Genomic DNA, 12,618 nt, shown 5'->3' on the forward strand with positions numbered 1-12,618 from the left:
TTCTGCCTCTGTGTTTCTGGTTCTGTGGCACATTTTACTGTTGCCATGCAGGTAGCTATAGACTACATCCCAGAGCCCTGGCCTTTCAGACTGGGAGCTTGCAGGATAGTCCTTTGATCTGTCTGTGTTTGTTAAATTAGGAAGGGGAGGGGCTTAGATTCCGTTTCTGCTCTATGTTATATAAGAGCCAACAAAATAAGTATATTGTAAGAAATGCCGAATGGTTGAGATGCTTTCCTATTATTTTCTTGCCAGGAGCTTGATACTGTGCTAGTAATTCTGGGGAAGAGAAAGAGAAAGTGAACAAGTTTCGTTTGAGATCTGTCTTCTATTTGTGTGACTTGTTTAATTTGCTAGCATTATTGATATTTTTCTTTTAAGCTCAAGTTTATTGCTGATAGGCTATTATAACTACTGAAGTATTTTTATTTTACCTTACAATTCACATGAACATTTCATGAACTTTATTTTAACATGTGGTTGGGAATTTAATTTTATTGTCAGACTTTATTTCTAGCAGATAGGTTGGTAGTTGCATGTTGTATCTTATTTAATAAGTATCAAATTAATGGAGATAGAATTCAGTTGTATCAAAATATTTGTTTATCTTCACTTCTGAGCTTTCTTTTTTAATAGTCTTTTTGCAATATGAGAAGTAAATGACACTGAATTTTCCCCTTTTTCTTTTAAAGACTTTCAGCTGAACTCTCATCTCTCAACACTGGCAAATATTCATAAGATCTACCATACCCTTAATAAGCTAGTAAGTCAATCTTTTAAAGACAAAACTACCAGCTGTTTAAAGTAGTAGTTTTAAGTGTATTTGATAAAATTTAGATTATGGGTATTAAGATATCAGCTGTTTATGAAACTATTGAATTTTAAAGCTTGCTGTATGGTATGTGATTTCTTGGTAATGATGAACATATTTCTTGCAGAATCTAACAGAAGACGTTGGCCAAGACGATCACCAAACAGGTATCTATAAATGCTAACACTACTTAATTTTAAATAAACTTCCTAATATAAAGTTATAATGCATTCCATTAGCAAGTTGTTACTTGGTTGAGGATTGTTTTTCAGGGTGTATGGAGGTAGCCATCTCACAGCTCCTTCCCTGGAGGAAATCTGTTCTAGGGCTCTGGTTTATAACAGAGTACTTCAGTTCCTTTAAAGGGGCTGGGGAGTCTCCCCAGTGGTTTCAAAATAATCATTTCTCTACTGAAGTGTTTTAGTTTATACTAAAAAGTTGCTACAGTAGTGCAATGTGGAAGGTATTCCATAAATATTTGTTGACTTGAGATGTAAAATGAGTTGATAGGTCGGTAGGGGCATGTGTGTGTATGTGTTGTATAGGTCCTGAGGATTTATGAATGGGAATACTGAAAGTTGACAATTGTAAACAATTCTCTAGCCCTGTGGTTCTCAAACTGTAGCTGGCATTATAATCACAGGGGGGGGTGTAGTTCCAATGGATTGCTGGGCTCCACCCCCAGAGTTTTTGATTCTGTAGGTTCGGGGTGGGGCCCTAGAGTTTGCATTTCTAACCAGCTTCCAGATGATGCTGATGCAGCTGGTCTGGAGACCACACCTTGAGAACCACTTCTCTAAACTGTAATGATCATAAAGTTCAGAAACTTGCACTTGATCTGTAGTTATGAAAACTTCTAGCAAAAATGATTAAAATATATTTTAAAGTTTTTGAAAATTACCACAGTAATACACGAATACATGCTTGTTAGAGAATTGTGAATAGCACAGAAGCAAATGAAGTAAAAAGCCAGAATTCTCCTTCACGTCTCCCAGCCCAGCCTTCCCCCAGTTTGCCGCTTAATGTTTGTTCTTTCAGACATTTTTGTACCTGCATATATTTTTATAGTAGTGGGTTTTTAAAAAAATTTATCATTGATGAGCTCATACTGTACATACTGTATAGCATCATTCTTTTTTCATTTAATTTTTTAACTTAATGGTGTATCTTGGAGGTTGTTGGGATTTATAACTCTCCCCACCCTTCCCCTCCAGATTGGTTCAGGATCAATTGAAAATTAGGCACAAGATGGAGATTGAAGTAACAGTTGTGTTGGAAAACACAGCTTAGAAGAGCAGCAGAAATGCAGAGGCTTTTCAGTATTTCAACTTAAGTAGATAGCCTTACACGCAATCACTGCCACAGCTAGTTAAGCACAGCACACCTCCCGGCCCCTCTCTAACCCACCACTTATGGTGGAACGGTATCAGCTTCTGCTGGCAGGTTGATCTGAAAGGGAGTTCAGAAGGGGCTGGGCCCCTCTGCTCAGTTCCTCCCCACCCCAATCACCAGTTAGATCAGACATTCCTTCTTCCAGAGGAAGGAATGAGAGAAGGGGGAATGTATTCTAGAAGGCCAGGCCACAGAGGGTCCCTTCACCTGGTCTTTCTGTTTTAGTAAATATAGGTCAACTCAAGGCAGTCAAAAACAGTTTCCTTAATAATTTTATTTATTGATTGATTATAGCTCCTTAATTTTAGAAGCAGTGTATGCACATGGTTTTAAAAGAGATGTCAAAAAGGTGTAAAGAAGCGAAGGTTGCTGGCCCATTTTATGAGCCCTAGCTCCCATCCCCACTAGTACTACACCCTTGACTCTCCAGAGATAACTCTTATATTCTTGTATTTGTTTCCCAAATGATGATGATATATGTTTTTCCCCAAATACAAGTATACCTTTGTATGTGCCTCTTGTTTTTGTCACTCAGTATATCTTGGAGATCTTTTCATTGCAGCACATTTATAAAACTTTATTTTTCAATGACTGCATGATTTTCTGTTCCGTGGATATATCATAATATGTTTCTATTGATGCACATTTAAGTGTGTTTAACTTTTAGCTAATTTTCAGGGCCAGTTTTAAAAGTTAAAAAAAAAAAACCACATTTCTCTCTACTATTCTGGAACAATATATTGGTAGACATCAGAGATTTTTTAAACTTAAGAGTTAGTGTAGTTTTGATTTTTTAAAACTGAATTTTGTGTTTGTAAAGCCTTTAGGTTGTCTTTCCCTTGGCTAAGGTAATAAAACATCTAAGTGCTGAGTCTTGTACATTCTGTAGTTAACGTTGAACTTTGGATTTAAGTGAGTATTGTTACCGTGGTAATTTCACATTTAAATATTTAACCTGAATGTGGCAATTTAATAACTATAAGCTATAATTAAGGAAAACGAAAGTGGAGAGTGTGTTTGGCCTCATGCCCCCTCTTTCGCCCTTGGGGACAGTGGATGTGCCTGATGTTTGGTATATGACTTGCTGGTGCAGTGCCTGGTACCTCGTACGTGCCAGTCAATGTCAATTAACATTAGTAATTTCTCGGAGTGGTCCATTTCATTAACATTTCCCCATCTGGTTATAGCATCACTTGTGATTACCATACCTGACAGAGTATACTTTAAAAATTAAGTAACATAAAATCCGTAGTGTTTGGAAATCTGAGAAAGTTAATCACTGTAGTGCCTCTTTGAATTTCTTGGCCCATCAGTAGTCTGAGTCATTTCTATAACAACTGTATATGGAAGAGCCAAACTAAGTGCAAAAGAGGCCTGTTATCTTCCTGCTCTGTTTCCTTTAACACTTTTCTTTGGTGCTTTCAGTCTTCCACCAAAAAAAGAAGAAAGAAAAAAAAAAGGAGAGAGAGAGTGTATGTTAAAATTGGAGAAATAGCGCAAAATACTGGGAGTAAATTTAAAAAGCCAGAGAGGACCAAAAAAAAATGATGAAGGAGGATGATAGATGTCAGAAGTCAGTATTGTTTAGAGAGAAAGGAAAGGAAATATTTTGGTCTTAAATAGTAGGATAAAAATTGCGCATTTGGACACTACTAGTTTTACTGAAGCAAGCAAGTAGTTCAATGCTCTGTTCAAGAAAATGAAATAAAATATTTAGGTACTGGTAAGATGTCTTAAAATGCATCCTATTTACCAACTTAAATTACTATACCTTTGTGACATTATTCAGTGAAAAGTGAGGTGAAATGGCTATATAAAAAGTATTGAAATGGCAGAATGAACATGTAAAATGTTATTGAGTCAAGGCTATAAGATACAACAAACCCATTATAATGAAAATTAGACAGTGAGATTTTTGTATTGGAACATGCATTTATACTAAGTTTGGAAAAGTCAGAAAAATTCTCTAATTGTATAAACCTCTTTGGAGATGACTAGAAACTGGGCACACAATTTAATATGTCTTACAAAAAATGAATCCTGAACGGGACCTTTTTTTACTTGAGGCCCACAGCAGGAAGATTAAATTAAAAAAAAAAAAAAAAAGCAGTGGAGCAGTGACTTAGATACCATTTATTAAGAATAACATGCTTAGTTAAATTATTATCAAAACAGCTAGCTGCATAGGCATTAAAAGGCCTTTGGTTCGATCCAGGTGAACTTAAATTGCTCTTTAAAATTGATTTTTCTGGGACCAAATATTGGAATAGATATGTTAAAAATGTTCGTAGTATTTCTAATTGTTTAACGTAAGAAGAATAGCTATATTCATTGACTACCTGATTTATTTGAAAATATGGTTAGTTAATAGAATAATTTATTTGTTCTTTTTTTTTTTAATTTTATTTTATTTATTTATGGCTGTGTTGGGTCTTCGTTTCTGTGCGAGGGCTTTCTCTAGTTGTGGCAAGTGGGGGCCACTCTTCATCGCGGTGCGCGGGCCTCTCATTATCGCGGCCTCTCTTGTTGCGGAGCACAGGCTCCAGACGCGCAGGCTCAGTAGTTGTGGCTCACGGGCCTAGTTGCTCCGTGGCACGTGGGATCTTCCCAGACCAGGGCTCGAACCCGTGTCCCCTGCATTGGCAGGCAGATTCTCAACCACTGTGCCACCATGGAAGCCCTATTTGTTCTTCTTCAAAACTGAACCAAAAAGAAATGAACCTGAACTCAAATCATAGCCTTTGGTTAAAAAATAGAAACAATTTTTATTGCCTTCCTAAGGATCATTTAAACACTTCAGCATCAAGAAAGAGCTTCTAACGATGGAAAGGTGATTTCAGAGTCACTGTCACAATGTAAAAATATTATAGTCTGAACACCAGAATATCTATCACGATAATGTGAAGGAGCCTGAATCATAGTTTGGGATTACTAGTTGAGATTATTCATCTCTTCCTCTTCCTACTTCTTTATTATTATGATAAAAAGGCATTTTCTCTTTCATAAGTACCTGCCAGATGTTTCTAATGAGATTTAAGATGGATCCTTAAAATCTTTTTCATCACTGTTTTTTCTTGGGTGATTGGCAAATATTGAAAACTTGCAGCTCTGATCATTTTAAATCAATTTATGGGTTAAGTCGCTTTAATTTGTCAAGTATTTATTGAATAGGAACTTTCAGGTGCTCAACTTATTGGCCCGTTGTCTTATCTGTAGAATTGGGGTGGTAATAATACCTCTCAGATTTGTGAAGATAAATTTGAAAGTGCTTTGTAGTTACTAATTTAAAACGTCAGCCTTAATATTTTGCCTCTACCTGTAATGTCAGATTGTTTATACCTAAGTAGATACTTGTAGCAGGTTAAAATAGCTAAAGTTTCTTTGAAACATAAGCATCCCATAACATTCTTGTTTATAGTATTTGCTTACTGAATTTTCTTTTTACTCTAAAAATAAAGTTTAATTAAGGTAGATAGTGATATAAGTTCTAAAGCAGTAAAGTCTAAATTTAATGATACGAATAAATACAAATTTGTAAAACATTCATTTAGATTTAAGTGTTTTTATTATAAAAAGACATCACAGAGTTATTTTAAGAAGCAAACATTCTGGAATATTTGTGTTTAAAAAAAATCCGACCTGCCAGGAAACTTAGAATCAAGTGCTTGTCTTAACTGACAAATGGGAAAGAAAATCTGAAATGGTGGTGTATTATCTATTCATAGATGTTTCAAATTTCTGGAAACATACTGATCTTTAAGCAGAATTTGATTTACGCTTGTTTTAGGAACACATTTATTCAACAAATATTTGAGAGTCTACTGTGGGACTCTCAGTACTGTATATACTGTATTACTACTGTGCTGAGATGATATATTAGCTGCTGGGTCTGCACAGGTGAACAAAGCAGAACCCTGCAAACCAAGGTGTACTTTTGTGCATGAACCTAAAAACCTGAGTTGTTGCTGTCGCTCAGGTAGGATCCCTGGAGCCATGCGGGGTTGGGGGAGCAGCTTTGGGGCCACCGAGCTGTGAGTTGTGTGCTCTTTGTGTATTTTTGTTGACTTGGTTCATGTTGGCAAATTATTTTAGGTAAACTTGTTTTCCTCAGCATTAAAAAATTGCTTTTGAGAGAGCCTGGAACTTTTCACTGTCATCATGGGTTCCAGGGTTCTACCTGTGGAGCTGTGCTGCGTCGCGCAAGTTGGACTCTTCCTTCCTGTGAGGTGGGGGGTGGCGAGAGGCTCAGTGAGCCAGTGGGTGCCTGGGCTGTAATGGGAACCGGGGACGAACAGACGCCGTTTCCTTGTGAAGGGTGGCCCCTAACAGTCACTTGCTTATGCCGATGATTAGAGCAGAGAGGTCTGAACGAACGCCACGGGAATAAGTGAAAGAACAAAATGCCAAATTTGGGATGCTTTGGGGCTAGAACACGAGTAAGTTTTACACCAGGAAAAGCGATTTGTGGAACTTCAACAGTAAGAAAAAAAAGTTGAAAAAGTTAGTTACTTTATGATGTTTGTATGTTTACCAGAAACTTGATACTCTTGTCAAGTAGGAATCCGTGAAAGCAAGACATTATGCCAGTGTTTATATGAAGAGGCAAATAGTAGAGGAGCTGGTGGATTGATCTTTATTGGTGAATATTGGTGAAGACATTATTTTAAATGGTGTTCATCTTCCCATGCGCTGAGGAGATGAGTGCATTTCCTCTGTGTTCTGCAAACGCTGGTGGGAGGGAGAGGTTCCTCCCGGAACAGATGCTCAGAACCCGACCGTGACCAGTACCAGGAGACGGTGTCTTTTCTTCAGACGTGCACATCCAAGGCGGGAGAAGCAAGCCTCGAGGTTGAAGGCAGACTCATTTCTGAGCAGCGTGGCAGGCTTTCCGGAAAGGCGGGACCTACTTTTTCATTCTGCAAGCCCCACCCCGAGGCATTAACGGACAAGAATAAATCTTGACCGTTGGCAGTCTGCAAAAGCTTGGGTCTCCGTGCACCTCTTCAGACCTTTCTGCGCGCTTCAGTGTAAACAGGACTGCCGTTTCACCGGGAGGATGAGCGGGGCGTGTGTGGTGGGCAGCACGTTCTCTGGCTCTCTCTCTTCTTGATTTGCGGCTGTTGTGGGGAGAGAGATATGGGCGTGCCTTGTGTCTCTGAAGAACCTCCTACTCGCTCCGTTGTTGGGCCCCGGGGGGTGGCTGAGGATCGTCGTCTTTTCAGCCTGGTGGGCGCTGCCTCTGGCCGAAGGAGCAGGCAGGGTCCAGTACCCGGTGCTGGGCCCACGCCTCGTTCGCGCTGTCGTCCTGGTTCGTGGCAGAAGAGGTGCTGTCGGCTGGTCTGTTCCTGAAGCGCATCGCCCGGGAACTTAGCGTGGTGGTGGAAGCCTGAGTATGTCCTGAGATTTAGGGTCCAGTCCCGACCATTGCGCTTACCAGGTTGGGACTGTCAGCTACTGACAACTCTCTCCCTGCCTTCTGAACCGCTTTCTAGAGAGAACTGTCCACATTCACTGGGATCACACCCTCCGCTCACATCCTTCCCCAGCCTCTTGCTTCTGCATCCGACTGCTGCCACCGCCCTGTGCACTCCTCCTCCTTTGGCCTCCGGGAGTGTTACATTCGCCCAGGTTTTCTCCCCACCCAGCTCTTCACCCTCTTTTCCCAGCCCCCGAATATCCACACTCCCTGGGCTCTGGCCTTAGTCCCCTGCTTCTCAGTCTCTGCTGCTGAGGCTGCGTGGAGGCGGCAGTGAGTGGTGGTGGGGAGCTTGGCCTCGCCGCCGAGCTGCTTGGGCTCCATCCTCGACTTCACCTGCTGCCTTCCGGCTGCCGCTTCATCTGTCTGCCTGAGTTTCCTCATTCGTAAGAATGGGGTGGTTGTGAGGATTGGGTCAATGTGGAGGTCCAGCCTGAGCACACACCTCCCTGGTGGCACTCAGATCCCAACATCTGTCTACTCGCAACACTTGGCCACGTGAGCACGTGTTGAATGGATATTTTTCCCTCATAAAACTCCGGAGAGGTAGATCTCATGTTCTCATTCTTCAGATGATGAACCAGAGACCCAGAATAGGTCACTGACTGACTGAGCCACATGGCTAGGTGAGGAGCTGGCGCTCATCCATTGAATGCAGAGCACTCAGACCCTATCGCCCGGTGCTGCCTTGTCCCAACGGCTCACTGAGGGCCCTGGGCCCTCCCACCAAGGCACCAGTGGAAGGAGGAGGGCGTGCAGTCCAGATTTCCCCACTTAGCACTTCCGAGACCTTGGAAAGTCTCTTGAATGCCTAAGCCTTAGTTTTTACCATCGGTCAGTAGAGATAATGAACTCTGCCCTGCCTGTCATTCAGGGTTATTGTGGGAACCAAGTGACATAATATCTCTGATAGTACTTGTGCCAAGATGGGTATTTTAATTATGTTATAATTGTCTTGTAATTTATAATGGTTTAAGACAGTCTGAAGTGAGACTGTCCGGGTTTGAATTCCAGTTTTGCCCCTTACCTGACCCCTCTCTGCCTCTGTTTTCTTATCTGCATAAGCAGTAACGATTATTCTTTTTTCGTAAGCTTGTTGTGAGGTTAAGCGAGGTGTCATACATGTAAGTGTTAAGGGCAGGGCCTGGCTTACCGTAAGGTTTCCATAGGTGTTCCATGTTGTTGTTACGTTTTAATATCTTTTACCAAATGAAAGTTAATGCTTCTGAAAACCCTGACTGAAAGTGGCAGAAACAAATTAAAAATTTTTATGGAAGTTTTGCTCAAGATCATGTCAGGCTTTTGCCCCAAAAATCCAAATTCTGGTTTTTTTTTAAAAATCAGATATTCCTTGAAGCTTAAGAGTGTTGGGACTGATGTACTTGTATGTATTTTAGACCCAAGGTCACCAGTCGAGCTGGCCTTGCCTAATGAAGTACAGAAATGAGATAGCAGTGCACTTCCTTCTGAAGGAATGTTGATGTGTAAAGGAAGCCGGAAGCTTAGATGATTTATATTAGTATTTTTGGAGAGTAAACTGAAGTTACTATAACTTCATTTCTGGTGTGTTTTTTGGGGGCACTATTAACTTATTTGTGTCATTGCTAGGTTTATTTCTTGACTCTAACATTTTCTCAAAGAAGAACTGAAAACCAGTTTTTCACTTTTCATTTTTTCGTGTTTACAGATAACATCTAAACCCTTTGCAATGTAAGTTGTGAAAGCTCTTCATTTAGCGCCGATATTCTTTGGAAGGGTTTCGACGTGGCATCCCTTACTTTTGTGCTCTTCACTCTGTTTTGTAGGAAGTCTGCGGTCTTGCAGTTCTTCGGACTGCTTTAGTAAAGTGATGCCGCCGAGGAAAAAGAGAAGACCTGCTTCTGGAGATGATTTATCTGCCAAGAAAAGTAGACACGATAGGTACGTCGCAGAGACAGTGGAACCACATTGATGGCATATGTGTCGAAGAGGCACCTTTCTACCCAAGCCCAGTGTGGGTCTTCTAAGCGTACAAATGCCAACTGGAATATTGTTTTGGTTCTGCCAGGAAAACTTTCAAAGTGTAATTTTTCGTGATACTTACTTAACGTGTGGGCTTATGAAACAAAAACAAGTTAGGTAACCTGAGTTCTTAGAAATTCAAGTTTTATCTCAGTCCATTGATCCATCAAAACTGGTGTAGAGTTTCTTTCTTTGCTTTTAAGAGCTTGCCCTCTGTGCCTGTTGAGGACCTCAGGATTGGTACGTATCTCTTCTTTAAGAGCGTCTCACTCACTGCCTACAACCGCAGGAATCCTGTAGCTGCCTTTGCCAGGACCTGGGCTGCGTGGCTGGAGAGAGCTGCCTGCACCAAATGCTCTAAGCCTGCCTGGAATATTAGCTGAGCTGACATTTCTTCTCAGAAGAGTGAGCATTTGTTAGAAACCATGAAAAACAAGACTGTTGAAACCACTTCTCTTTCAGACAAGTGAACTGTTAATTTTGGTAACTCCCAAGGTCCATTAGACTTGCTTATTTTAGGCATCTTTACTGTTTCACCCAGATTTTAATCTTTTCTGCCTTTTCCCATCTTCCTCCATTCTGGCTCTGTAGGTCACTTCACTTCACTTATGTGGCCTGAATTGCCACATCGATAAATCGAGGGAATTAGATGAGATTTTTCTGCTTCTTTCTTTTTTTTTTTTTAATAAATTTATTTATTTATTTTTGGCTGTGTTTGGTCTTCGTTGCTGCACGCGGGCTTTCTCTAGCTGCAGCGAGTGGGGGCTACTCTTCGTTGTGGTGCGCGGGCTTCTCATTGCGGTGGCTTCTCTTGTTGCGGAGCACAAGCTGTAGGCGGGCGGGCTTCAGTAGCTGTGGCACGCGGGCTCTAGAGCGCAGGCTCAGTAGCTGTGGCATACGGGCTTAGTTGCTCCGCGGCACGTGGGATCTTCCCGGACCAGGGCTCGAACCCGTGGCGGATTCTTAACCACTGCGCCACCAGGGAAGCCCTGAAGCCAGTTTAAAAACTGGTAATTGAGTTGCAGAAGGGTGCGAGGTACTCTCATTGATAGCATTTCATCAGTCACCTAGGGGATGGGGAGCTGTAGCGTTATCCGGGTTTCATTCTTGGTCTTTTTTGAAAAACAACTTTATCTACATACCATGATGTATACAATTTTAAGTGTACAGTCCAGTGATCTTTACAGAGTTGTTGGAGTTGTGCAGCCATCACTGCAAACCAATCTTAGAAGGTTCCCATCACCCCAGTTGGAGCCTTGACGCCCATTCACAGTCCATCCCTGTGCCTATTCCCAGCCCCAGGAAACCACGAATTCACTTTCTGTCCCTACGATTTGCCTTTGCTGAACAGTTCACGTCAATGGTCTTTTTGTGCCTCGCTTCTTTCACTTAGCATAATTTTTTTGAGGTTCATCCATGTAATAGCATGTATTGGTATCTTTTTCTTTTTTCTGAATGTTATTCCATTGTCCTTTTCTATGTAGAGTATTTTTAAGTGATTCAGTCGTTACAGTGTCATATAGAGATCTCCAGGATATTGACTAGTTAACAGACTTTGAGCTGAGATAGGATGTCCAGGCCCAGCTGAGATAGGATGTCCAGGCAAATCTGTTTGAACCCCTGGGCAGTATCCACCTTTGTTTCCAGGTGGGATGGCTACTTTTTATAGAAGAAATACAAAACTGGTGGTTTGCGGTTTCAGTATCTTAATACTTTATAACCATGTTTTGGGGGTTTTCTGGGTATTAAAACCCAGAATCTCTGATCAGCGGTATATACAGATATTCTGGTGAAAGTCTTGATCATGAATGAATGCTCTTTTAAAAAGAATTATACATGATTTTATATTATATGCTATGTAAATAAAAACTGTATTCACAAATGTTTATATAACTATTTAGACAGTTTATATATAAATACTCATAATTTTTCTATCAGAATCACTATTTTAAAAGTACTGCTGCTTCTCCCCTCCCCAAGTAGGGCCTGTCTTGGTTCTCAGCCCCGTGTCATCATGAAGTAAGGAATCCCTGCCGAGGGTCACAGTGTTGGCAGGCGGAGGCTGCTGTGCTTGCTGACTCAGTTCTCCAGCTTATGTGTCATTTCCACAATGCGAGGGCGTGATAGGAGAAGGGCAGAAGCCAAGGGTTCTCTGTACTTCATTTTACTGAGGTTTTTTTCCTGGAGACTTGGACATAATTTGATGTTTCTTTTTATTTGCTTGACAAGTTCCTTGGAGGTGTCTAATACTGCCAGGTTCTTCCTTAGTCCATGCTCTGCCCAGCCTGACTCGTATGGCACTGGAGTCAGGAGAACTTGTTGCAGAGACATGAGTGAGTCCTAGGGTCACCAGTTGAAGAAACACCATCCACATTTCTTGCTGTTATCACTAGTGTTCTGTAGTTAGTTCTTGCTAGAGAGGTAGAGAGGAGTGTATTAAATACTTGTTCTCTTCAGTTTTTACTGATTGTTTGTTCACCAGAGAAAAACCTGTATTAAGTACTTACCATTTAATTTTATACTGGGTATGACTGTGTTTAAAACTATAGCTATAAAAGCTGAAGCTTCCAAATGCAAGAAGTGAAATATTTTAAATATACATGAAATACTGACTGAATAGATGTCTGGTTGGGTAAAAGAATAAAAACTATTTGCTACTTAAAAAAACTCAGTATCTTTACTTTAAATAACTTAAAACCCCTTTCTTGATTTCTAGCATGTATAGAAAATATGATACAACTAGAATAAAGACTGAAGAAGAAGCCTTTTCAAGTAAGAGGTGCTTAGAATGGTTCTATGAATATGCAGGTAGGTAATCATTTATATCATCTAAGACTGAGCCTCATAAAAATAAGGAGTGCCTTAGAGGAGATTAAAGAATTAAAAAGGAGTACTTTTCGAATTTGGGGTGTGTGTGTGTGTGTGTGTGTGTGTGTCT

General features: G+C 40.7%; 1 protein-coding gene across 4 annotated transcripts in view; it reads left to right on the plus strand.

The window, feature by feature from the left end:
- The window catches only part of DCUN1D4 (defective in cullin neddylation 1 domain containing 4), a 66,589-nt gene that overhangs the window by 18,453 nt on the left and 35,518 nt on the right, over window positions 1-12,618 (plus strand). For 2 of the 4 annotated variants that reach the window (XM_061191383.1, XM_061191384.1), the window contains exons 2-3: window positions 9,485-9,599; window positions 12,397-12,488. In XM_061191383.1, the coding sequence (XP_061047366.1) occupies window positions 9,485-9,599; window positions 12,397-12,488 (207 nt within the window). Of the gene's footprint in view, window positions 1-692; window positions 764-938; window positions 979-9,484; window positions 9,600-12,396; window positions 12,489-12,618 lie in introns of all 4 variants that reach the window. The other 2 variants (XM_061191381.1, XM_061191382.1) reach the window with 2 other exon arrangements.

The sequence above is a fragment of the Eubalaena glacialis genome, chromosome 5 (assembly GCF_028564815.1).
Source record: "Eubalaena glacialis isolate mEubGla1 chromosome 5, mEubGla1.1.hap2.+ XY, whole genome shotgun sequence".
Taxonomy (NCBI): domain Eukaryota; kingdom Metazoa; phylum Chordata; class Mammalia; order Artiodactyla; family Balaenidae; genus Eubalaena; species Eubalaena glacialis.